This window comes from Periplaneta americana, chromosome 15 (assembly GCF_040183065.1).
Source record: "Periplaneta americana isolate PAMFEO1 chromosome 15, P.americana_PAMFEO1_priV1, whole genome shotgun sequence".
Classification (NCBI taxonomy): Eukaryota; Metazoa; Arthropoda; class Insecta; order Blattodea; family Blattidae; genus Periplaneta; species Periplaneta americana.
This window is the reverse complement of record NC_091131.1, coordinates 59,090,929-59,118,634: the sequence shown is the minus strand read 5'-3', so window position 1 is coordinate 59,118,634 and position 27,706 is coordinate 59,090,929. Positions and strand designations below refer to the sequence as shown.

The 27,706-nt window shown below is 35.6% G+C and overlaps 2 protein-coding genes across 2 annotated transcripts; one reads left to right on the top strand and one right to left on the bottom strand.

Moving 5' to 3' along the window:
* Window positions 1–3,470: 3,470 nt before the first annotated feature.
* Cchl (Cytochrome c heme lyase) lies at window positions 3,471–20,791 on the bottom strand. Its single transcript, XM_069847347.1, has 6 exons — window positions 20,668–20,791; window positions 20,346–20,525; window positions 16,215–16,271; window positions 14,514–14,636; window positions 10,786–11,018; window positions 3,471–4,048 (listed from the first exon to the last, which is right to left on the bottom strand). The coding sequence occupies exons 2-6, from the start codon at window positions 20,487–20,489 to the stop codon at window positions 3,814–3,816; spliced, it is 792 nt and encodes a 263-aa protein (XP_069703448.1). The 5' UTR covers window positions 20,490–20,525; window positions 20,668–20,791; the 3' UTR covers window positions 3,471–3,813.
* A 209-nt stretch (window positions 20,792–21,000) lies between these two features.
* Srp19 (signal recognition particle 19) lies at window positions 21,001–24,805 on the top strand. The gene is made up of 4 exons (XM_069847355.1): window positions 21,001–21,155; window positions 21,478–21,553; window positions 22,101–22,281; window positions 24,546–24,805. The coding sequence occupies exons 1-4, from the start codon at window positions 21,109–21,111 to the stop codon at window positions 24,680–24,682; spliced, it is 441 nt and encodes a 146-aa protein (XP_069703456.1). The 5' UTR covers window positions 21,001–21,108; the 3' UTR covers window positions 24,683–24,805.
* The last annotated feature ends 2,901 nt before the right edge of the window (window positions 24,806–27,706 follow it).

Sequence of the window (27,706 nt, the reverse complement as noted above, 5' to 3'; positions counted from 1 at the left end):
AGTTCATGAGGTCCCGGGTTCGATTCCCGGTTAGAGGACAGGAATTTTTCCTTAAAGGGGATTATTCCTGTGTTCGTCCATGGTCTGGAATTTAGGTTAAGTTTAGATTTAAGACCTCTCCTTGCACTACATTATCATAATCATCCTATCACATCATCAGGGTAATGTCACAGTCTACTATATACAGTCGCGAAGCTCAATATGTAGTAAAAATGCAAACATGGGTAGTTGCCCACCACTAGGATTGCTACTATCGCCTCATCATCGCAGCTCTCTATCCTAACAGAGGACAAAATATGTTACACTTTCGTTGTCTTGTTCTTTTGGGAAAAATTAACACCTTTCTTCCATTATTGAAATATTAAATGCATAAAGTTAATTTATTATTTTAATGAAGTATATTAACTTCCACCATAAACTCGAGATACCTGCAAGAAATAAGTTAATATAATTTTTGTTTGTGCAAAACGAACTGAAATTTACTATAATCGCTTCACTCATTCAAGATTATAGCGATAATGAACTATGAAACCAATAAATATTCATTTGCATTTCCTTTACAACAATAATAATGGAAATATGAATTACTGGAGTAACTTACGTGTACCGGTACTTGTAGTGTAGGCTTACGTAGTTAACAAAGTGGGATGAGGTTAAGCCAATAATAATCACACCAGAATTAGAAATAAAACGTGATCAATAAATTTATTGTAACAGACTTTTTCTACGTCTCTAGTAAAGCAACAAATAAAAATAACAACAAAATTAACAGCTATAATTAAAAACATGTCCTTTGAAAAAAAAAAAGTAGGCCTAACCAATAATAATCCCATCAGAATTGAAAATAAAACGTGATCAATAAATTTCATTAAAACAAACTTAATTTTTCTACGTCTTTAGTAAAATAACACATAAAAATAATAACAAAATTAATAGCTACAATTAAAAATATATCCTCTGAAAAAAAAGTAGACCTAACCTTTATTTCTCTGGAAAGAAGTGACAGAACTTTAATTGGTATCTAATGTCCTTTTGGTTAGACTGAAAAATTTCATTGTGAAATTTAAGGGTATAATGTATTCTAACAGTCACAAAGAACTTCAAAATTGAGAGTTTTGTTTCTGCACAGCATTCTTGTGGAAACCCAGGAACCTTTGTGAATCTTTCGGAAATCGGAAAAAGGATAACTCTGGCCTTTTTCTCTTACTGTTGCTACAATTTATAGCAGTACAAACATCTCCTCCTTGTCCCATATTATTATTCAAATTATTATATTTTAGCCATTAACATTTTCATTACAACCAATAACGAACATTTCACAAGCATCAATGTGAAATACGCAAAGAGCTAGCACTCGATAGAAATACGACACAGTCCAAAGTCGACCATGGACAGTCTATTGTTTCTAGTTGCTAACCGTTTGGAGCGCTTTATCACGAGATTTGCAAAAAAACACCTCAAGCTTCGCGACTGTATATAGTAGACTGTGGTAATGTAACTCCACCTTCCAGGTGTCCCAACCTCAGAAGTGAGTTACAATTAAGCCACAGCCAGGAGAGAAGACCAGAAATGTCGAAAAGACAACCTGGTGGCATTGGATAAAAAAAAAATAAAAAAATATATATAGAGAGAGAGCAGACAGAAAGAAAATAATATCATTATGACCAGTTTTGAATAAATCACAAATTCTGCATTATTTCTTCAAATAAACGCTGATTATATTATTTTTTTTTTCAGTAAAAATGATTATAATTTATGCATATCAGCATAGGTTGAAATTACTTGCAGATACTGTATACAAAATGTTTCATACTTACAGGCACAAACTGCAGGGGTGAGCAGAGAACAATGAAACAAGGCGAAATGTTATAATAAACATAAGTCTGGAAAACAACCATTTTTGAGATGTCAGCACTGTGGCCACCAAGTGAATACGCCTCGTATACTGTATATGCAATCTCATTTCTTAATGGTTGTGTATATCCCATTTTTTGTAACATAAGCCACTCGAATTTTTAATGATGTGCCTCTTTGGGGAAGGCAGCTGCTGTGGTGCGTACAAGACAGAGCACCGGCTCATTTTCATTTCAACATTCGAGAGTGCTTATGCACAAGCTTCCACAACAGGTGTATCAGCCATGACTTACAAACACCATGCCCCCCCCCCCCCCAAATCTCTCGACTTCAATTCTATGGATTCTTTGTTAGGAGGTATTTGAAATGTTTTGTGTATTTCAGCCCTCTTGATATTGTTAACAAACTCCGGGAATGCATTGTCAGTGCAGTCAACACATTAGAGACACGCCAAGGATATGCGAATGTGTACAAGGAGAAAATTCACAAACGATTACGGAAAACACGGGAATTTTACTTGACGCAAGTAAAGCGATAGGTCTGGAAGTAAATCCTAAAAAGACAAAGTATATGATTATGTCTCGTGACCAGAATATTGTACGAAATGGAAACATAAAAATTGGAGATTTATCCTTTGAAGAGGTAGAAAAATTCAAATAGCCTATCTTGGAGCAACAGTAACAAATATAAATGACACTCGGGAGAAAATTAAACGCAGAATAAATATGGGAAATGCCAGTTATTATTCAGTTGTGAAGCTTTTATCACCTACTCTGCTGTCAAAAAATCTGAAAGTTAGAATTTATAAAACAGTTATATTACCGGTTGTTCTGTATGGTTGTGAAATTTGGACTCTCACTTTGAGAGAGGAACAGAGATTAAGGGTGTTTGAGAATAAGGTTCCTAGGAAAATATTTGGGGCTAAGAGGGATGAAGTTACAGGAGAATGGAGAAAGTTACACAGCGCAGAGCTGCACGCATTGTATTCTTCACCTGACATAATTAGGAACATTAAATCCAGACGTTTGAGATGGGCAGGGCATGTAGCACATATGGGCGAATCCAGAAATGTATACAGAGTGTTAGTTGGGAGACTGGAGGGAAAAATACCTTTGGGAAGGCCGAGACGTAGATGGGAGGATACTATTAAAATGGATTTGAGGAAGGTGGGATATGATGATAGAGACTGGATTAATCTTGCACAGGATAGGGACCAATGGTGGGCTTATGTGAGGGTGGCAATGAACCTCCGGGTTCCTTAAAAGCCATAAGTAAGTACTACTGTGAATGAGCAAACATGCCATTGCCTACCTATCATGAATAGTGGTCATATTGAGCACATGTTATAATGCTCTCTTCTTCCAGGGCATATCAGATGTTACATTACCCCAAAGTACCTTTACTCATGAGAAAGACATAATAAAACTCTAGATTTCAGAAACGGCTGGTTTCTGGACCTATGTTTATGGAGACTTCTTGCCTTATTTCATTGTCCTCTACTCACTCCTGCAGTTTGTATCTATAATTGTAAAACACCCTGTATAAACAGTCGTTTAGATGAATCTCTGTAAAGACAGACGGACAAGGGTATGACATATCAAAAACAACATTTCCAATACTAGGGATGCTGAAGATTTGTATTTCTGTTATATTCGCAATCGACTTTTCAAGCATCATAATACTTTCTCCTTACAGCAAAAGTACAAATGTGTGGCACAAGAAAGAAGTATTCTACAAGAACATCCTAGGCTGAACGATTCCTAATTTAATTGGCACAAATAACACTTCAGAAATGAAAGAAATGTCAGTGACGTTATGTCTCATGCTGTAGTGAAGATGCTCGTCATTACACCCTTTTAAGATGAAAATTATGAGTCTTACAAACAAGAATTTAACTCCAAAATAAATTAGAAGAGACTACAAAACGCCAAACTGAGTGTCTGCATCGCACTCACAACTTCAGCTATCTTGGGTGTCTTCACTTGAGTTGTTGCTATACATCCAGCGCCAATATGCCACTTTCATGCGGTCCCAGCAATTCTCCCATGAATCCAGTGCTGGACGCACGTCCAGCAAAGCAAACTGGTAACTGTCCGGATTCACTGCTCCCCCATCATAGTAATCGATCACATAGCGAACTTCCTTACCACAGCGGTCTATGATCCAGTCATGGCGATCAAATGGCAGCTCATATCTGCAACAAATAGATCCAAGTCTGTGTGTGTATATAACCTGAATTAAATTAATGGTCACTAAAAATAAATGAAAATACAATAGAACCTCGATTATCCGTGACCCTATTAACCGATTGGTGGATTATCCGACTGTCTCTCTCGCTATTTTTTTTTTTGCTGCAGAAAAATACTAAGTACTGTACACTATGTTAACACGTATTTTTTGTACGGAAAGTTATTACCATTCTTTACTGTTACACAGTATGTAGTAGGAATGCTACCATTACCGGCAGTAGAAATACTTTTGGGAGAAGGTTTTTTCACAACTTGTAAAATAGCCACTATCAGCTTTGAAAGAAATGTCCCCAAGAACCTTCACACAACTGCAAACCTATGCATCATTTAGTCATTCTGTGCAAAATGCCCAAAGAAAACGTACTGAGCTGTTTGGAAAAGGAAAAACTGTGGCTCATAGCGCATCAGAATACAAGATTGGCATTAGAAATATGCGCAATTTAATAGAATAAAACAAAGTAGTACGTATTATTGTATTTCACTGTTTTCATTATTTATAACCAGCATAACATTGTATACTGTGTAGTAAGAAGACGCCAGTAGTTGCAGTATGGTAGATATTTCAAATTATGAAACCAAGTATTATATGCTTAATTTATGAAATATTTTATGGTACGGATTATCCGATTTTTCGATTAACCGTTCAGTCCACCCCCTTCATTACCACGGATAATTGAGGTTCTACTGTACTGTATATTTTGTAATACGAGTATATGTTATCTGTGAACAAATATAATAAATTTCAAGTGTAAATATCTGTGCATTGCAAACTAAAATTCACAAAACATATATAAAAGGAAAAAAACATAATGCAGTGTTTTCGACACACCCCACTCAAAGATTACAAAAGAAAATTACCATATTGACTCATTTATAAGCCATACTATATTACTTTTGGCAAGAGTGACCAATTAAATGAATATATGCCCTATAACCGAGAAAAAAATATTGAACTGAAGAGGTTAGGGGAAAAAATCTACCAGTAAATTTATTTATACTACAAGCTACATTTCTGACTCATCACACATTAATCTCTACATTTTCGCCTCTAAGTATCGTCAGTTTCTGCAAATAGATAGAGATGTGAAGTGAGGGGAAACGTACCATAAAGGAAGGGGGTACAGAGTTACAAGTATAATATTTTGGTGTAGTAATGGGAGAGGAGTAAGGTTAGTGAAAGAAATGATGAAGGGCAAGAAAAGACAGATTGGAAGAAATAAAATAATAAATTAAAATAATTAATAACCTAATGATTTGTATGAGAGGTGTTATAAAATGGGAAGATGGCACTGTATACTAATTATTGTGAAGTGCCACCTTACCAAAAAGGTATTGCTTAATGATAAATATAGGATTATTCAAAAGTAAGTTCCCATTTTGAAACAGCTGTATCTTCTGTACATATCAGCAGTTTGGTTTTATTAGGCACCATTACTGTTTAGAAGGTTTGGGTTTTTTTTTTTTCTCAATGCTTGTCTTGTTGGTATGGTAACTGTTCACGCTTGTATAAACTAATGGTTGTTCAGAATACAGACAGCAGTTGTAGGAGAGTAATTTTAATAATTCTTACAATGTTTTTACCCCTCGGGGGAACCTGTAACCTCTAGAGGGCGCGTCCCCAGGTGGCGGATCGGGGAATGAGTGGTAGGAGAGAAATGAAATATCTCCCGTGGACCAACAGGTAATTATCTATGCTAGCCTGTCATGGCATAGAGATGCGTCCCACAGGAGGCAGAGGTGGGAACGGTCGGTGGACTCAAGTAAGCCCTCCCGGCTAGGTCCGAAGGACCCGCTGACCAAAGACAGGTGTGGTCCTCCTTTCATATAGGGGGTTGAGAAAGGACAGTACAACCGCCAACTCTTAAAAACATGGTGTCCTTCAAGAAAATGGTTCAAATCAGCTCATTAAAATGTTGCATCCCAAAGTAAAATATTCCAGAGTAATAGTCCCACGGTCGGATCTCCGGGTGGGGACTGCCTTGGGAGGGAAGAACAATGAAAACGTGAAGTTACTACAATGGAATTCTAGAGGTTTTAGTCAGGATAAGAAAACAGAACTTGCCAAAGTACTGTTCACCAAACAAGTAGATGTTTTTGGTATAATGGAGGCCAATATATATAACAACCAGAAGAAATATTTCAGCATAAAAGGATATACAACGTACCTCTTACCAAAAGGAAGACAAATAGCCAGTGGTATGCTCATTGGTGTTAGAAATAACCTCACATCAAATTTCAAAATTGTGAAAGAAATTAATGAAACAGATAAGATAGAAATAGCATATCTGGATTTATGGATATCCAAAGAACACTTTTCAATATATTTTGTTTACAATCCTCCAAATAACAGTCCAGATTTGAATATTTTTGATATATCACATAAAACTATAATAATGGGAGATTTTAATGCCCATTCCAAATTATGGGAATATAGAGACCAAAATACAGCTGGCAAAGCAATGGAAGATTGGTTAAATACAAATGAATTGGAACTTGTATTCAATAGGGATCAAGAGGCTACTTACATGCATCATACAGGCTCCACATCCAACCCTGATTTACTACTAGTGGCATCAAATAAGCTGAAAGAACACACCGTGAAATATATGAAAGTCTCGGATCTGACCATAGAGTCGTAATTGCCAGTATTAAAGTCAAGACAAAACCAGCCAAAGTCCACTGCAAGAAATCCTGGAATTTTAAAAAAGCTGACTGGAAGGGATACAAAAGTGAACTGGAAAATAGATTATCAAACGAGATCAAAATCAAATCTAGCTCACCAGACACCATTAATAACGATATATGCAAAATTTTGATTACAGCAGCAAAGAAATATGTCCCACGAGGGAAAGTTTGAATGTACAAACCATTTTGGTCAAAAGAGTACAAAAACTAAAAGTTGAACGAGAACAGGCCAGGCAGGCAGCAGAAACCAACAAGGATAAGGAAAGCTTTCTTGATTGGAAAAATAAAGCTGCAAGATTTAGGAAAGATATATTAAATGCCAAAAGAAATGCATTTGATAAGTTTGTAGAAAACTTAGATTATAAACAAGATAGTAACAAAGTTTATAAATATATATCTACTGTATGGAAAGAATCTACACCTAAACAACCAATAAGATATGGACACAAAAATATAACAGATGATTATAAAATTGCATCAGCTTTTAATACATATTATTCTGCTCCTAAACTCTCAAGACAACATAGAAAGCTACAGAAGTCGATGAAATTAGAAATTAAGAAGAAAATGCAGGTTCAGAATCAAAATGTTACCACTACTGATGAAATTTTCTACCACAACTTTAACCTATTAGAGCTAGAAACTGCCATTAACAAACTTAGTAACAAAAAAGCCCCAGGCCCAGACAATATCCACCCACTTAGGCACTAAAGCAAGAAATGCATTACTTGACTTCTATAACTATGTTTGGAACACCTCCGTACCTGCAAATTGGAAAAAAAGCAATATTATTCCAATATTGAAACCAGGAAAGACAGCAGACAAAATTGAAAGCTATAGACCTATATCACTAACAAGCCACTTAGCTAAAATCATGGAAAGGATGATATCAGAGCGATTAAACTGGTTTTTAGAAACAAACAATCTTCTATCAACACAGCAAGCCGGATTTAGGAGAGACCACTCAACAAGAGAACAAATAATCTTACCAAGTGAAGCTATTAAGGATGGATTTAATAAAAAGAAAGATACATTAGCTGTATTCGTCGATTTGAAATCAGCATATGATAATGTGTGGAGATACAATCTGATTACAAAGCTCCAGAAATTAGGCATAAAATCCAATATGTTAAGATGGATATCTGAGTTCATCACCCAAAGATTTTGTTCTACAACTTATGGAACAGCAAGTTCTAAATATAAACAAACTCACTTGGGCTTACCTCAAGGTGCAGTATTAAGCACAACACTATTCAACATATATATTAACAACCTACCACAAAAGCTGGAAAAACATGACACTAAAACAGCACTCTTTGCTGATGATTTGGTTATTTGGACGTCACATAAAACCAACGCAATAGAGAAACTTCAAAATTCCATCCAGTCATCGTTAGTGGCACTTGAAATATGGTTTTCAAATAATATGATGTCAGTGAACACAGAAAAAACAAACTTTCAATTCTTCTCATTAAGAAAGAAACCAGTGAAAATAAATCTAAACTATAGAGATGATAAGTTACAAAGAACTGAAAATGCAAAATACCTGGGTATACATTTCGACAATAAGCTCACATGGAGAAATCACATTGAACAGATCAGCACAAAGGCAACAAATCGCTTTAAATTACTAAAAAGACTGGTAGGAACGAAATGGGGTAGCTCAAGGAGTACACTCAACACAACCTACAACACATACATAAAGCCTATCTTAACGTACTGTGGTGAAGCACTAATAACCTCATCAACCACAAATAAACAGATATTAGAATGCACTCAAAACCAAGCTTTACGTCTCATCACTGGTGCAATCAAAACTACTCCAATTGAAGCCATGCAAATAATCACATCTAATAAACCAGTTGTAACAGATCTTGAAACACAAGCCCTTTTAACCTATGAAAAATTAAAGAAGGCTTCCAAATTGGGATAAATGGAGTAAATACAAAGATTCTAAATTTACATTGAGGACCCAAAACGGATACATACAAGAGGTAGAAAAGCTTAAACAAAATCTAGAAATACCAAGTGAAAAGGAAAACTTGCTGTCTCGATATAATCCACTTAATAACTTCAAAGTAGACTGCTGCCATGATCTTGATGAAGTCTACAAACAAAAAAGATATAAATCCAGAAATAGCAAAAGCCATTGCCCTACAAACAATTAATAGAAAATATCCACAAAAGGAATGGTTCTACATTTACACTGATGAATCTCTCATGGATCAAAATGAAGGAGCTGGAGCAGGAGCTACTTGCCAATACTTTTCTCTTTATAAAAATGTTGGCAAGTACACAACAAATTTTGATGGCGAAGTTGAAGCCATTTATACATCACTTCAAAATGTATTTGTTTGGCTAAACCAGTGCAAAAACATAGTCATCCTGTCTGACTCCAAAGCTGCAATCCAGTCCATCAGCTCAACTACATCCCCTAAAATGGAAAAAGTAAAAGAAATTCATTGCATGGTAAAACAAATTCAAATGCTAAATAAAAAAGTGGTCTTCCAATGGATCCGGGCCCACTGCGGACTGAATGGTAACGAGAAAGCAGATATGTTAGCAAAGAAAGGAACTTATATCAACTTAAAAACAAATTTCAAGTTCCCATATGAATCAATAAAGCGAGTTATAAAAAGAATAAGTTACAGCGAACAGGCAAAATATCAAAATTCAAAATGGAAAGAATCATTCAAAGATCCAAAACTAATTCCTGATCTACCTCGAAAATCTGCCGCGCGCGCGCGCACGCATACGCACACACACACACACACACACAAAATATATGTTTTTACCTTTACGAGTTAGAATTGGCCTTCTTCAGTGCTATTACGAATGCAATAGACGATATGCATATGCATTGAGAATATATCGAACGTTACATGGATTGAGAAATGGACAGATGAGGTACATTCCGAATTGAATGGAGGTGTTAACACTCATAATTGCAGAATGTGGGCAGAAGATAATCCGAACACAATTATACAGCAAGGATTACATGATATCAAAGTTACTGTCTGTGTGGTTTTATGTCACATTTCATAATAGGACCATATTTCTATGAAGACATTGAAAATGGACAAACAAAAACAGTGATGGTAACAGGGCAGCGATATTTTCAAATGTTGCAAGACTTTGCAATAGCAGCGTTACAGAATCATGAAATTCGAAAACATTGTTTTCATGCAAGATGGTGCTCCACCTCACATACACAATAATGTAAAAACACTATTGCGCAACACATTTGGTGATCGTGTAATTAGTAAGCTTTTTCCAAACAGTTGGCCTTCTAGGTCACGAGACATAAATCCAGCTGACTATTGGTTATCGGGTTATCTAAAAGAAAAGGTATTTCTTAGTAGACCTACTACATGTGCGGAACTGAAACAGTCAATAGCGGATGTCATTGAAAACATCCCTAGGAATGTGCTTACTAATGCTGTTTATAGCATAAAAGAAAGACTATATGCGCCGTAGCATTTCTGGTATGTGACGTCACAAGCTTGTACAGTAGAACCAATCAGATTAAATTTTTTCGTATTTTAATAAAATCCCATTTCTTTACGAACAAATTGGTGTTTTTATTTTTGTGGAATCTAGAAATTTGACAAAATGGAAACTTACTTTTGAATAACCTTATATATTCATTCATTCATTTCATATGCAATAAAAACAGCACACACAACCTCATTGCAAAGTACCGAGTCTAGGAAGAAACCACAGTCTAGTATATACAGTCACGAAGCTCAATATGTAGTAAATATGCATCCATAGATAGTTGCTAACCACTGGGATCGCTACTATCGCCTCATTACAGACAATGTGAAATAGTACCTGCACAGTCTATTGTTCCTAGCACCCTCATAACTCAAGCTTCGTGACTATATACTAGACTGTGATGAAACTCTATAGAAGCAGAACTGTTACTAAGTCTAAATAGCATGGCAGTCTATTTTGTAAATCTACAACATAAAATAGCAACAGAAACATCACACACCCCATCCAATATCGAATCTTGGCTCGAGGAGAATAATCCTTTGCTCTGCCTCCAAAGCTCTTCAGCTTGGGGTTCCCACACTCTCTGGCATGCAAAGCTTCCCACTTCAGCACCTCCTGCCACGCCTGTTCGTTGTTTGCATTGTGGATTCGAATGATGTCTTCCATATCCTTTGGGGCAATGTCCTCGTCCTTCCAGCGCCATCCCTTACGAAGCATTGCATTCCAGAACATCTGCAATTGTCGCACAGGTCACAAAGCTTCATTCTCTGTACTCCATAGTCTTTATGCAGACACGCAAATGTTATGGGACTATTGAGCAATGCAGAGCAAGTTCACTCACAGCCATAATTGTGGACAAAGCAGTTATGAGGAAATTTTTCTGTCAAGTAATATCAGAGTGTTTTTAATTTTTACTTATGCATTATGTAAAACAGAAATTATTGTGATGTTTTACAAGTTGTACTTATTTGAAGATTTTTCTCGAAATATGCATTTTTAGATGTTTAGAGTTGACGGCAATTCGGAAGGCGGTTGTCTGCTAGCGTTTGCGTCGAGAGAGACAGATAGAGAGAGCAAGGCAGCGTACAACAGTCCCACATCGTACTTCACAAGCACATGCAATACAAATAGTGCAGGAGATAATTTAAATTATCAAAAGACAATAATGTCCTTAGCCATTGATTACTGTAAGCATGACACCAAACAAACCCTCTTTCCTTCACTAACAATATTCTTTGCACGGTTCTCAATCCCACACCACATGCTTCTGCCGTCGTTTCTTTCATGTTGGCAACGTTGCTGCCAGCATCAAGATGGCCAGCAGCATTCAAGATGGCCGGCAGCATTCTGCTCGTTAACGTTTTTTAAAATAATTATACACCCTAAACACTATTTTCCGCGCCTGCTTGTGTAATATTTGTCTTGTTACAGTCTCTTCTTCCATTTATTTACTTTACATACACACAGTAAATGTTAGTTTTAAGTATTCAATGCATTGGAACACTCGCACGTGAACAAACGAACTCGGGAAGTGCTTGTTATAGACTGATTCTGATTGGTTCTACTGTACAAGCTTGTGACGTCACATACCAGAAATGCTACGGTGCATATAGAAGCTAACCGCCTTCCGAAATCCCGTCTAGTCTAGTCAAAGTTCAAACACTGGTTGGTACCTCATAAGTGACACAATAAGGCTTCACTCATGAGGCAAATAAGCCATGAGATAGTGAGGTAGCATGGTTGGGTAGTCCATAGCATACATCACTAACTGATAATATATTTTACAAATGAGACATAAGATTCGATTTTAATATGCATGTTAAAAAGCATAAGTACGGTCTTTATTCTAATTACTACTCCGATTTTTATGGAAATATAAAAAATGGAAATTTATCCTTTCAAGAAGTGGAAAAATTCAAATATCTTGGAGCAACAGTAACAAATATAAATGAGACTCAAGAGCAAATTAAACGTATAATAAATATGGGAAATGCCAGTTATTATTCAGTTGAGAAGCTTTTGTTATCCAGTCTGCTTTCAAAACAACTGAACGTTACAATCTATAAAACAGTTATATTACCGGTTGTTCTGTATGATTGTGAAACTTGGACTCTCACTCTGACAAAGGAACAGAGGTTAAAGGTGTTAGGGTTAAGATGCTTAGGAAAATATCTGGGGCTAAGAGGAATGAAGTTACAGAAGAATGGAGAAAGTTACATAATGCAGAACTGCATGCATTGTATTCCTCACCTAACATAATTAGGAACATTAAATCCAGACGTCTGAGATGGGCAGGGCATGTAGCACATATAGATGAATCCAGAAATGCGCACAGTGTGTTAGTTGGGAGACCTGAGAGAAAAATACCTTTGGGGAGGCGGAGATGTAGATGGGAGGATAATATTAAAATGAATTTGAAGGAGGTGGAATATGACAGTAGAGACTGGATTGATATTACTTAGAATAAGGAGTGATGGAGGGCAGATGTGAGTGCGGCAATGAACTTCCAGGTTCTCTAAAAGCCATTTGTAAGTCCGATTTTTAACCATATTAAATATGTACGAGTCTACTGCTTTGGGAATAATGTATATGATATGTAATAATTTGTACTCTAATATATAAATCTTTCTTTTTTAATTATTTACTCAAAATGGCAATTTGCCTGCGACCAAAAAACATTGAAACAAACAAAACTGTAATGAGGCCAACACAAGTTACTTTTTTTAAAATTAACCTAACCTAGTCAGGAGATAGAACAAGAAGTGGTATGAATACTACATGATGTAAACACGGTTATCATACATCCTCTTTTCCTTGGACATGTTCTTTTTTTTTGTCCAAGAAATCCATCTGGGCAGGTTTTATGAAAATGTATGATAGTCCGGGTTTTCATTTGAAAAGTTATGGACGAGTTTAAATCAAACCACAAGATTTCGTGCCGATCAAATGACGTTCTTTGAAACTGGACATGCTTCATGCGATATATTCAAAATATAATATCACTGCTTCAGTAGTGCCAACATGAAGATGTTAACAATATGGATTAGGCATTATTCATTGTCTTTTTGTTTGACATGGCATATTTATTTGTTATTGATCTTAATAAGTAAATATTAAAACACATCTTTATGGATGTCCTCTTTTTTACATCACACAATATGGTAACCCTGGATTTAAAATAATGTCAAACACAAAATTTCTTATATCACGTCAATAATCATTATCCTCTGAATATCACCAAGATTGTATATACACACAAGTCACAGTTCTCAAATAAATAATTTAATTGGAAAGCATACAAATGTTTCTGAAGAAAATAGATGATCAAAAGTGTTGTTGTTGTTTTCTAATGCCAGGCGTTTGACAATAAAGTCATTTGACCTCTTGCACTCCAATATTTTTCAAAGATATTATCATGGCCAGCCACTGAAGCATAGTTTTGAGGTGTTCCGAATCCATTTCTTGATGATTGTGTACCATTAAAGTAGTCCCCGCCCGGAGATCTGATTGGGAGACTATTTTACCTCCGGATAATTTTACCTTAATGGTACTCATTTCATATTGGAGTGAAAATGGCAAGTTGTAGCCGATTTAAGTGAGCACCATATTTTAACGTTTTGGTGGCTACTTCATTCACACACAACCCCAGAATGTCTGGAGGACTACACCTGCTGTTGGTCGACGGATCCATTGGACCTAGCTGGGAGATCTTGTTGATCACCAGCTTTCTCTCCTTAAGCCACTGGAGGACGATTTTAGTGCCATAGCAGGTCAGCACTAGGAACAGAAAAGTAGAAAGAGGAAAAAGGAAAGTGAAATGAACCCCTAGGCCTAGAATGCTCTAATGCCATCTGGGTCGAAGAAAGTAAGAGTTCAGTCAGAGGACTGGATAGGAAAGGGTAAAGAGGGAATTAGGTATTGAATAGAGGAAAATTATACCAAATTCAGTCATTAACTCACCAAGCTGACCAGTGCTAATTGATGAGTACCCCTCCCTTTAGTTCAGCTTGTAAAATTATGCTTACTAACAGCTGCACCACGGGAAGGTAGGGATGGGACATTGGGTATTTGTCCAGGTTGGTTCCTTAAAGCCTTCAATGGGAAGGATTTAATGGCTCTCCCCCCTGTATTCGACAGATACCCTTTTGCAGCCTGATCAAAAGTGTAAACCTGAATTAAAGCCAAGTTGAAGGGACTGGAGTTTTAGAGCACCAAAAACACACATACCTGCTGAGATGGGTACACCCAGAACTCATGTTCGGCACCTGCCTTGGGAATAGTGGATGTCTGTCGTTGAGTTGGTAGTGGAAATGGCTGATCTGGAGCTGGCTGCTGATTTGGCGGTGGCATCTATATGGAAATAAATCACTCTTTAATTAGTGTTGTGGGTAAAGTGCACACCTAGTTTAACACACAACCAATCTACAACTAGAGACTAGAATGAAACACTGAATAAGAAAATCCACTTAAAATGACATTGGTAAATTGAAAATTACTTCACAACATTTTTTTTACCAATGGCGGGTACTTGACTTATGTCATTCACCCATATGAAGCCAGTTCGTATTTACAGAACATACACAAACAAAACAAAGCTAGGTGGTTGGAAATGAGTGCTACAATAGAAAAATTTGGTAGCGAGAACATCATTAGAAAAGAAGAAAATTTATTTTATCAGAAAGAAGGAAAATTTGTTCATTTGAAACACATAAAATGTTTATAGTTAATTATAATTTGTAGACTTGGACCACCTCTGTGGTGTAGGGGTCAGCATGCTGGTCTCTTACGCAGAGGGCCCAGGTTCGATTCCTGGTCGGGTTGAATTTCCTGGTTGAGGTTTTCAGGGTTTTCCCTCAACCATAAGGCAAATGCCAGGAAATTCGGGCCACAAAATCCCTGAATATCACCAGCCTCATCACCGAAATCATATTTATAATAAATCAGTAATACATACACACTCGCCATCTAGTTCACAACGATAGAACCAGTCTCAACAATAGTACATAGGCCTTTGCATTTCACCCAAAAGATTAAATTGCGATATGATCAAAACTGTTAAAGCAAGTATAAATAACAGCAAGAGGAGGGAAAAAAAATTGTAGACTCGTAAAGCATGGACTCATGTGTTTTATTTCAAGTTAGACTGAAATTTATATTTTTTCATTTGTTAATTCCAAACTTTAATCAGATCTGAAGTATCTAAATGCATTTCACTTATAGTAAAAATCAGGGGTAGACAAATTCCAAGCGCCAGGTAGTCATAGCGGATAAAAATTGTAAGTGGCACCTGAATTGTTTACTGAGGTCAAAATTTTTTAAGATTTCGATTTCCTTTATGTCACTACAACTAATACATAATGTTAACAACAGCAGTTGTAGGAAAAAATTCGAATGTGCTTTTTAAATTAATATTGTTACATTTGTTGAGCATCTCAAGATATTGTCCTACATAGCTTTAGATCATCTCTGAGAGTGTGTGTATACACTGAATAGATATTTAATATTGTTTAATATATTTCAGTAAACGTATCTTTATCTTAGCTCGAATCGTATCCACATTGCACGTCTGGATGAAATGTGGTGGCTCCTGTTTTTTTTTTTTTAATTTCGTCTATTCCTAGTAAAAATTATCTTTTTATTGCATATAAGCTGCCTTTAAATATATTCTTCTTTGTTATTAAATCCAAGTGCTATTCTTATTGTTCACTGACTTACACACAGTTACATGAATAAACAGATAGAGACACACAGCACTGGTGCCTGTAGGAAGACTACTAAGTTCAATGAAGCATGAACTGTTGACTTGCAACTTGCTTTTCATACGAAGCTAGTGTGATCAATGTATATCTAACTCATATTGAAAGTAACCAAATGCAGGACTCTAATTATGACAAAATTCGTTCACTTTTTAGAAAAAAAACTCATTACCATATTTAAGGGATTAATATCACTGTTTCCAGAGACTGGGCATCCAGATGTTTCAATCTGAAAAAAAGAAAAGAAAAGCAAGAAACTCGATATATGAAACAAATCCATGTCAATAAAAATTAATAACAATCGTGCTCATAAAAGAACATGAAATATATTAATTTGAATACATTTTCTCAACAGGTATTGTAGCCAACAATATCAAAATACTAAGTTAAACTAAATAAGATTAAGCCTAATTCAAAATTAAACATTTTCGATTTTATGAATTGCATCTTGACCTAAAATAAATGTTTAATAAATCTATAAAGCTTATAATCCTAAATATATTTTTATAGCAGTACAATAATTAATAGTTGTTTTGGTACTTCCATACTAACTGTATGCCAGTACTAACTTTGACAGACTTTTTTTTTTCTTCACATGCAAGACATATTATTTTACACTATTGACAAAATACAATATTACGTTAATAATTACTAATGAAAAGTAACTATGAGAAGTTAGTGTTACAAAATCTGAGCCACCTGAATTTTTAAAGTTCCAGTTATAACACACTGTGCATGCCCAGTAAGTACTCATGACATAACTGGAACTCGGAAAATTCAGATGGCCCAAATTTTATTTCTGGGTCTGTACATAAATATTACAATATCGGTAGATTAAGTACGAGTCACAGATAAGTTCGATTTTCCAATCATCACTATCTGGTGGTTATCTATTGTAAGATTAATCCTCCGTAAGAAATTAACAAAATAATATGCATACTGATACAGTATGATTCAGTTTTAGTATACCAAAATTTTTTGTTTTGCAAAAAATTGATTACCCCTAGATTAACAGAGTTGAAACCTAAAATTGTGCAAATAAATATTACATTAGGTTAAGAGAGTTAATCATGTCTGGAACGGAATCTAATATGCTGTACATACATAAGGAAGATTACAGATTTTAATTTTCTAATTTTCTGGTTCTCTTACTAAGACACGAAACTAATATACAAGCACTATATAAATATTACCGAAACAATTGCATACCATAGCCTCCCATAAATGCATTTTTCCTATATTCTGATTAAAAACGTGAATTTTAAGTACATATTGCTGCAAAGTCTAACTGAAAATCATGAATTAAACATTAATAATACAATTGAGGCATGAATTAAACATTAATAATACAATTGAGGAAAATATTCTTTCTTTTTAGTTACAGCTTCATTTACTATAATCAGTGAGATGGGCAGGGCATGTAGCATCTATGGGTGAATCCAGAAATGCATATAGAGTATTAGTTGGAAGACCTGAGAGAAAAAGACCTTTGGGGAAGTCAAGACTCAGATGGGAGGATAATATTAAAATGGATTTGACGCAGATGGAATATGATGCTAGGGACTGAAGTAATCTTGCTCAGAATAGGGACCGATGGCAGGTTTATGTGAGGGTGGCAATGAACTTCGGGTTCTCTAATAGTAATATGTGTTACAAGAGTGGTATGTTGAAGTTTTCATGTTCGAGGAAAAGTTTGAAAAAGCGAAACGTAGTTGAGCTTTTTTAATTTCCGAGAATTGAAAGAAACATACCGCTCGTGTATCGTACATTATTTTGTGCGAAGATCGTTTATTACATACCTGAAAGAGGAATTTCTAATTAGTTGCAATGAAATCTCCATCTTGGTTTCTGTTCAATGACGGCAAATTTGCAAAACAAAAATATCTATCTTTAACATTGTTGCTTTAAAATGTTTTCTGTGTTTACTATACTCCAGCAGGCCGTGATATAAGTCTGTCTTTTTTTTTTCCCCCCAGTCTAGGATGAGTCTGGAATCTTGTTCATTTTTTCACGGCTTCCTTAATGTTACTTGCATCATGAATGCAGTAACTTTAGTGGAGTTGTAGAGTTTACTTAATTTTTGCAAATATTTAAAAACAAGAATTAACATTGCAATTTAGGTGAAATTGCAGTGGTAAGTTTCCAATTTATAATTATTACTATATTGAACGTCTCTAAAAATAATATGTTAAAAGCTTAAAGTAGTAAAATCAATATGTCACTTAAGCAGTAAGAAGAGGGAAATTGTTATGTGTGTTAGGTTGGGAATACTGAATGTGGAATTTTAGACTTTCCGCGGATTGGTTTTGTGCGGAAACCAAGCAAATATGCACGATCTCGCACAAAAGCCATTTGTAAGTAAGTAATACTCTATCACAAATCTTTCATCAGCATTGTAACTTTGGGAAGGAAAACAACTCAGAAGTTATAAAAAAATGTACAATGCATAGTAAGCAGATTACAGTAATTCAATTTACAAGCATAAACAATTCATCTTATGTCTGCCTCCAGACTAGCCAGCCTCGTTTCGATTCTCAGCAAAATCAGAGATTTTCGTGTAAAATTTCTACCTCAGGACTAGGAGAGGTGGTGGTGCACAACTTCAGATCACTAGATTGTGCACCAATATGCCTGATTTAAATCCCAAATCTCTCCGCAGTGCATATGAAGAGAAGGTATATGTCACTGTTGATAGTGATTTGTTCATCGGATGGGGACATTAAGCCTGGCAGCTCTCTTAGTGCTATTCGGCAGGAGTAGGCTATGTGCAGGCATCAGCTTTCCCTTTCTCCCTTCCTCATCTTTATCATCACCCTCACCCATTCTCAACACTACACTTAAACGAATGCGTATACATACACTCACTCCAGTATACGACATAACTCTTCACAGATAAACATCATGCACATCGTGGCCCGCTGAAGTGGTGTGCAACTTGAAAAATGGGTCACAGTCCTGTCATCTGTCCGCAATATGCGGAACCCGATTCACGTAAATGAAGTGGGTAAGCATTGCATGCACACACAATTCATATTATGAATAGAAGGTATAAGTATGGAGAAATTTTCTTAATTGTATTATGAAAATTTTCTCATGACTTTTTTTTTTAGTTTGTTATTTAAAGACGCTGTTTCAACTACTGGGTTATTTAGCATGGAAGGAATTGGTGATAGCGGGATGGTATTTAACGAGACGTGATCGAGGATTCGCCATAGATTACCTGACATTCGGTTATGGTTAGGAAAAACCTCAGAAAAAACTCAACCAGATAATTAGCCCAAGTGGTAATCAAATCCACGAACGAATGCAGCTCTGAATCAGAAGGTATGCACCTCTGCTGACTGAGTCATACCAGTGGCTCTCATGACTCTTCAAAGCTTTAAATTAAACACAGCATTTAGGGTCATAAAACATGAATAGTGACTAAATAGGTAACAATATATAATAATAATAATAATAATAATAATAATAATAATAATAATAATAATAATAATAATAATAATAATGCATTGACTTAGTAATCAGAAGATGAAATATTCCCAGATCGAATCTTGTTCCCTCCAAGATAAGTAAAATTAAATTAGACTAATAATTGTGTGATAATATAATGTGAAATAAACATATGATTTGTGATAAATAGAGATATGGCGAGAGAGAGAAAAAGTAATGTGGTAGAACAAGAGGAAACAAGGGAAGGGCACATCTAGTACACGAATAAGTAATGAACTGTGGGTGATGTGGGTAGAGGGGAAGAAAATACCCGTAAACTGAAGTTTATCCCAAAATACAGTGCATACATTTTATCTTTCCATTTTTTAATGTAATATGCACCCCTGGGTCTGCTCTACATCCGCCAGAGTGGATATAAAATGTATGCACTATAGGCTATGTTATATTATTGATCACTATAACAGACTAAAACAGACCTAATGGACTTTCAAGACAACAACTTTTATCAGTGTCACTATGCTGTCATCTGGTAACTGCAAAAGAAGTCAAGTTATAACCTCGATGGAAATGCATGAAGTAATAGCTTGAAACTGTACTTCCATCTAGCGGTTGTTACCAAAAAAATTCATTTTGGACAGTGGAGATCCTAGCGATTACTCTCTTTTATATGTTGTAATTTTATAACATAGGAATGGCCAATCTAATATAGGCCTAATATGTGATCAGGGATTATATTCAGTCCATTATTGGTCCCAGAAGGCTAGTAAATTAATTTTGTATGGTACCGCACGCGGCATAATACAATGTTTAATACATAATCATAGTAAAAAATGTTCTTAAGAATAAAACTTACCTTTTCCTTCCTGTGCATAGGACATTCTGGAGGAGGATTTCCATGTAACTTAGAACGATGATTCGATGAAATATTTGTTTTTGGTGTCGCAGAACCAACAATCTGTGCTGCTACAACGTCTGCCGCACACACCGTATTCCCCATTATGTTTACTGCACAGAGTCCTTTATATGACCGCCACTATTAATAAATGTAAAGCGACCATTACTCCAATACTGACAACAATTGTATCATTTAAGTACATAAAACTTGTAATAAAGTTTCAGGGCTAACAGTATTAATATTTGTACACATATTTAAGTGACAAAATATAGATACATACCTCAAGTTTTCTAAAAATGTAATATTTACCACAGCTACATTAGCAGACGGTTTCTTAGTGATCCTCCATTACTGCAAATGAACAAATGATCATCATCACAGGCAACGATGATATATTTCACAGACAACTATGGTCAAAAAAAAGTTTTTGCTATTGGTAGTCTTTGGTAAGTGGCAGAATTTAATTTACTTTTGACACAGGTCGGTTGGATACCATCGGTTGTAGGTTGTTCCTCTATTATAGTTATTCATCTAATTTTAAAATAATGAAAAGGCATCTCATAGCTCGTATAAAATACGGATTACTATATATAGCATTCCATGGCTACCGTCTCATTTAGTCTCTACTCTCTGACTCTGGCCTGTCCTTTACTGTATCTATATAGTAGGCAATGAGTTGGCCTCACTGTAATTTGTTGGTAGTGGTAAATGGTAAACAATAATGGCAACAGCATGGGGCCCAGAGAAGAAACACAGTGACAGAGAAAGGTAAGTAACTTCCTAGAAATTTTAGTATGTACAGATGGAGTAAGATTCAAATAAAGATATATTTTTGAGGTATTTTTAAAACCTAAGACCTTGTCAGCTTTAACCTGACCTTACATGTTGTACACAAATCCAGCTGTTACAATTGATGGGACAGTCTCTTGACCTGTAAGCTCATTAATTTTTTAACTTGTAGCAAAACATGAAAGAGTGGTTGGTCCGCAGTATCTAATTCAATCCATTTTTATATAATAGAGTCTTTCAATACAATGACGTAACATTTGTAATAAAAGTAATGACATTTGTCACGTATTTTTATTTGCAGGTGGATTTGTATATATCCGGCATACATAAACAGCAAAAAGACTTTGGCGGAAGGAAGAAGAATTCCTAAAGACAAGGTGGTTATTCTGCAATTTGGGTTCGGGGACAATGGCACATGCAAATAGGTCTTAACTTTAAAAACCATATGAATGTTGGTTGCATTACCTATGCCATGGTTACTCCTTACAGGCTGTTCCGTTAGAAAAGAATGAATTTTCTCTTCTTTATAAAGGTTATCAGATTAGTATTTCTATAAAAATATTTTTTTTTTTTACTAATATTCGAACCTCTTACATATTTAAATACTATTGAGGATTGCTGACATTTGATTACAGAACGTTAATTAAAATGAAATGTATTTCTTTGTAAATTCTCATCTATTAAATCTTTTAACATGATTTAATCCCAACACATGATTGACTAATGCTGCATCTGATATTGAATTTCTTCAAAGTAATAATAAACAATTCCCAGAGCACATAGAATATGGAAGAAATTGCTTTATATTTGAGAAAGAGACAAAAAATAGATGTAGACCTATCATATTTTCATAATGGAATTTTGGTTCTTTATGTAAGATGCCATTAACGATAGCTATTGGTCAGAGATGCTTTGTACACACAGGCAGTGGAGAATCCGACACACCAGGAGATTCGTGATGTTTTGGCAGCAGCTGGCATGAAAGTGGGCGTGGAGAATAAACTATACAGTAGAGAGAGAAGCAAGGAGTTACTGTACCGTGGGCGAATCAGAGTCCAGTTGAAGGCTGATGATGGCTCGCCCCTCAACCCAGACTTTCCCTCACGTGAGTGATGTATGCGTTGTACCACCTCTACATATCATACATGCACATTGCCAATGATTTGGTAATGAGGCATACCTTTCCCATTGCTCGGGAGTCCCTTCTGTCTGTACTTGTATTATAATAAAAAAAAAATAAGGTACAGTCTTGTCACAATATTGAACATAATAAAAAATGTTAGTCATTACATCATGTAAAGAATGAAATTGTCGTGATTTTTTTTTCTGCAGGTATACAGCTTTCACAAGATTAATTCAAGTTACGTTAGTTTATTTGATTTAGTGCTAAGTATATAAATGGCGATATCATGATAACTCTCACTTAATCTTTACATTACATATGATCACAAATAGCATTATGCTATCCTACTGGTAAGAAATTTAAAAAAAATTATGGTTTATATGACGACACTCGCAACTGCCGGGGCTATATCAGTGTTGCCAGTGCTGAAATTTTGTCCTGCAAGAGTTCTTTTACATGCCAGTAAATCTACTGACAACATGAGCCTGTTGCATTTAAGCACACTTAAATGCCATCGACCTGGGCTGGGATCGAACCTGTAACCTCGAGTACAGAAGGCCAGCACTATACTGGCTACGCTACCCAGGCCAACAGTAAGAAATGAGAAGAATCAAAGTATAATTCACAATAGGAAGATGACTTCCTCTGCTCAGCTTTGGTATCCCCACCAGGGAGATTTCATTTACTTACAGATTCCAAAAGAACTGCTGGTCTAACACTAATCATGACTGAGTATTGAAAAAGTAGAAGATTTTATCAGCATTTGAAATTGGCAACATGGAATGTTTGCATTTATTTTAGGAAAGTATTTTATTCCATATAGATATTATTAAGTTTCAGATATAAAGAATGATTAAGATATTTACTTATTAGCCTACACTGTATAATCAACAGGAGATATTGGGGGGAAAAAACTATTAGTCTACACTGTATAATCAACAGGAGATATTGGGGAAAAAACTATCTAATGTGCTCTCCTCCTTTAACAATAGACACTAGCAGATACTGGGAAGCTGGAAGTAGAATGAATATAAGACAAAGTTATGTTCATGCCATTTGAATAAATAAATAAAATGTTTCTATAAACGTATGGAAAGATAGAATTTCTGACAAGAAAACTGGTACTGGAAGTCAGTTTTCCTGCATGAAGTGTGAAAAATATTTTCTGCACTTACTTTCCACACACTTCCTAATAAAATACATCTACATAAGAATACTTTATTAATAATAATATTAGAATGAAACGCTTCTGCAGAGATTTACAAATTGTTATTGGTGGTTAATATTTAGTATTAATTGTAAATTCATTGGTTGCATTTTCATATTTTTGACGCAAATTATTCGAGCTGTGATTACATATTTAAATTTCCGACTAAAAAACCGAGAACTGTTGTTTACGTTGCCACAAGATTACTGCCATTTGGAAATGTATCTTACAATATACGCATTTCGAGATAAAATATGAAGACTGTCATTTTGACATGTATAGATTTTTCTATGATCTGTAATAATTTTTGTAAAAAAAAAAAAAAAAAAAAAAAAAAGCGTGCAACTGCAACACTTGTGGAAATGGCAATTGCAAAATCCGTAAAAGCCGTGCTCCATCTTTCATAATCATTTTGCAGTAGAGCCCTTTCGGCACTTTTATTACAAAATATTATTTTCAGATGCTGCACTATCTCCCATTAAAAAAAATCTGTATCATCAAATATTGACTGGATATCATTTAACTCTGTATAAACACACCACAGATTGGAACTAGTCACCTGCTTAGATGCTATTAACAATAACAATATGTTTATGTGTACTTTACACTTCTCACAAATAGCTGGAAAATGTTCTTTTCTAATGCCAGGCATTTGACAAAGTCATTTGACCTCTTGCACTCCAATATTTTTCAAATATATTATCATGGTCAGCCACTGAAGCACAGATTTTGAGGTGTTCCAAATCCATTTCTTGGTTTGAGTTGCACAATGGGCAGTTAGAGGATTGATATATTCCAATTCTATGCAGGATAGCTGGACAATGTGAGCTACACTAATTTCATTAATAAATTATTTCTTCTATATTGATAAAATACAAAATAATAGTTTTTACCTCGTTTAAAGAAAATCGAAAGTACCGTAAAAATTTCTAGTCTTTAATTATTTTGGGGTATTACTCCTTTGAACTTGAAGAGTGCAATTTTTGGACAACACATACCCCATCCGATCTTACTGAAATTAATTTGAAATGGGTTGCAGGTGATTCAGTGATGCTGTATCTAGGGCAGATGATCCCCAAGCTGAAGTCTCGCTCTGGGAAGCAAGGGAGTGCTGATCAAGGACAATCCCAGTCCAGCTCGGGAGCCTCCAAGAAGAAGGGGAAAGGAAGACGATAGAAATAAGCTTCTAAGTTGTGAGGAGAAAACTGTATACATAACATTGAAAACTATGTTACAATTGATTTTGTACAATCGTTAATACTAAATAAATATTGACTAATTTCTGTTGGTGCAATCTTACACACTTTTTGAAAGTTTGTATGTGTTGTTTACTTCATATAGTATTGAATTCATTCTCATTCCACTTTCCTTTTCCTTTCTATTTAATTTTCTTTTACTTAAAATGCAAGCTCTATAATAAAGCTTTACAGAATTTATTTACAGTTTTTAAATATGGAATATGATCCACATGTTTAAGGTATACAGTTACAAGATACAGAAAAGTTTTATAAAGTTTTCTCAAAGGGAAAAAATGTATTAATGAAAGAAAATCTATTAAATGCCATTTATATAGAATAAAGTTTGACCCTCATGGACGATGTTAATCTGAAACAGATAAGCTAGTTTTGAATACTCTAGCTATAGGTGTAGGAACAATTGAGACAAGATATTCACTTCTTAAGGAGTGGTTACAGATTTATACAGATAGATCCCTTCTCACATTCAAAAAGAGCAGGAGCTGGAGAAACATTTTCTCTCTTTTCAATTTACCATTCTGTGGGAGAATATTGTCTGAAGACTTCATAAGTAACACCAATAAGGCATCACTCATGAGGCAACTAGGCCAGAAGATAATGGGATAGGGTGGCCAGTTCCTTCCCCCTTTCTTGTTTAGTTAACTGTCCAAAGACAGGTTTGAACCTGACAAGTGAAACTAAGAAGGCACCACTTATGAGGAAACTAGACCAGGAGATACTGGGGTAGAGTGGCCAGTTCCTTTCCCCCTCCATTGCATACATCGCTGACTAGCTACATATTACACTAGTCAGACTTCCGATGCACAATTGTTCTTCCTTTGACACATCGTCAAGTGAGATGTACTGCCTGATATTAGATATACGTATCAGCCAGAACTTCAGAGGATACAACAAATTTTGAAGGAGAAGATACTGCTATTTATATATCTTTGCAGAGCTTCATATAGATTAAATAAATTCCAAAACACATATCACATTCAAGAGTTGCCATACAAGCTACAATTTCACAACAGTCTACAAAAGGAATTAAAATTCAGGATTGTAAAAAGAAAAAAAAAACTTATAAAAAAATATTTAAAAAAAAAAATTAGTCTACAGTGGATTCCTTCCTATTGTAATATAAAGGAAAATGAAACCGCAGACTTTTTGGCTAAAAAGGGCACTGAAATTTTAAAACAATCTAATAACAAACTTCCAATTTATTCTGTAAAACAACTAACCAAAAGTAAATTCAGAGTGCCTAAAACCGACAAAATTCGGATGGAGTAAGAGATGTAACTTCCAAAATTTTAACTAGCCCCAACATAATCCCCCTGAAAGCCATGCAAATCTACTGTTGCGATGTTCAGGTTGACAACAGATAAATGTTTGGCAAGCCACCTGCACACGATAAGAATTTCCCGTACATCCATCTGTGTATTGTGATGCAAATGAAGAGATGAACATGGAACACATCAGAAGATGCACAGAATTACTACAAGGTGACATCGTACAAAAATGCTGTAGTGCAAGATGGCAAATGACTTCATTGTCAAGTGCCTAGGCATTGGGCCAATATGAACAGGGGCATCCGCAAGGCGGGGATTACCAGGTTTGAATTCCCCCCCCCCCCCACCATTGAACCTAAAAAAAGTGACACATTTAGATTTGAGTATTTTTTAATCCATTATCGTTTTCCCTCCTCTAATTTTTTTCACTGTCAGAGTAACAAAATTTACATCGACATAAGGCATAGTCCTCCTACCCCTCTTTCAATGTAATCCCTGTGCTTGGTTTTTATTTTAGTAGGTTATTTTAAGACGCTTTCTCAACATCTTAGGTTATTTAGCGTCTGAATGAGATGAAGGTGATAATGCCAGTGAAATGAGTCCGGGATCCAGCACTGAAAGTTACCCAGCATTTGCTCATACTGAGTTCAGGGAAAACTCCAGAACAAACCTCAACCAGGTAACTTGTCCTGACAGGAATCGAACCTGGGCCACCTGGTTTTGTGGCCAGACTTGCTAACAATTACTCCACAGGTGTGGACCCTGTGCTTGGTACTGCAAGACATTCGTATTATAACAATGCTAATCTTTATTAAAGAGAGACCTACTGCCTAGTACCGACCTTGTAATAAAATGAAGCTGACACAATATGAAAGTTAACTTGCTGCTTGTTAGAAATTGGATGGCTCTGAAAAAAATTAATGTTTCAAAGATTTTATAAGCATATGATAAATATAGGCCTTACTTACTTACTGGCTTTTAAGGAACCCGGAGGTTCATTGCCGCCCTCACATAAGCCCGCCATTGGTCCCTATCCTGAGCAAGATTAACCCAGTCTCTACCATCATATCCCACCTCCCTCAAATCCATTTTAATATTATCTTCCCACCTACGTCTCGGCCTCCCCAAAGGTCTCTTTCCCTCCGGCCTCCCAACTAACACTCTATATGCATTTCTGGATTCGCCCATATGTGCTACATGTCCTGCCCATCTCAAACATCTGGATTTTATGTTCCTAATTATGTCAGGTGAAGAATACAATGCGTGCAGCTCTGCGTTGTGTAACTTTCTCCTGTAACTTCATCCCTCTTAGCCCCAAATATTTTCCTAAGAACCTTATTCTCAAACACCCTTAATCTCTGTTCCTCTCTCAAAGTGAGAGTCCAAGTTTCACAACCATACAGAACAACTGGTAATATAACTGTTTTATAAATTCTAACTTTCAGATTTTTTGACAGAAGACTAGATGACAAAAGCTTCTCAACTGAATAATAAGACGCATTTCCCATATTTATTCTGTGTTTAATTTCCTCCCGAGTGTCATTTATATTTGTTACTGTTGCTCCAAGATATTTGAATTTTTCCACCTCTTCGAAAGATAAATCTCAAATTTTTATAGTTCCATTTCGTACAATATTCTGGTCACGAGACATAATCATATACTTAGTCTTTTCGGG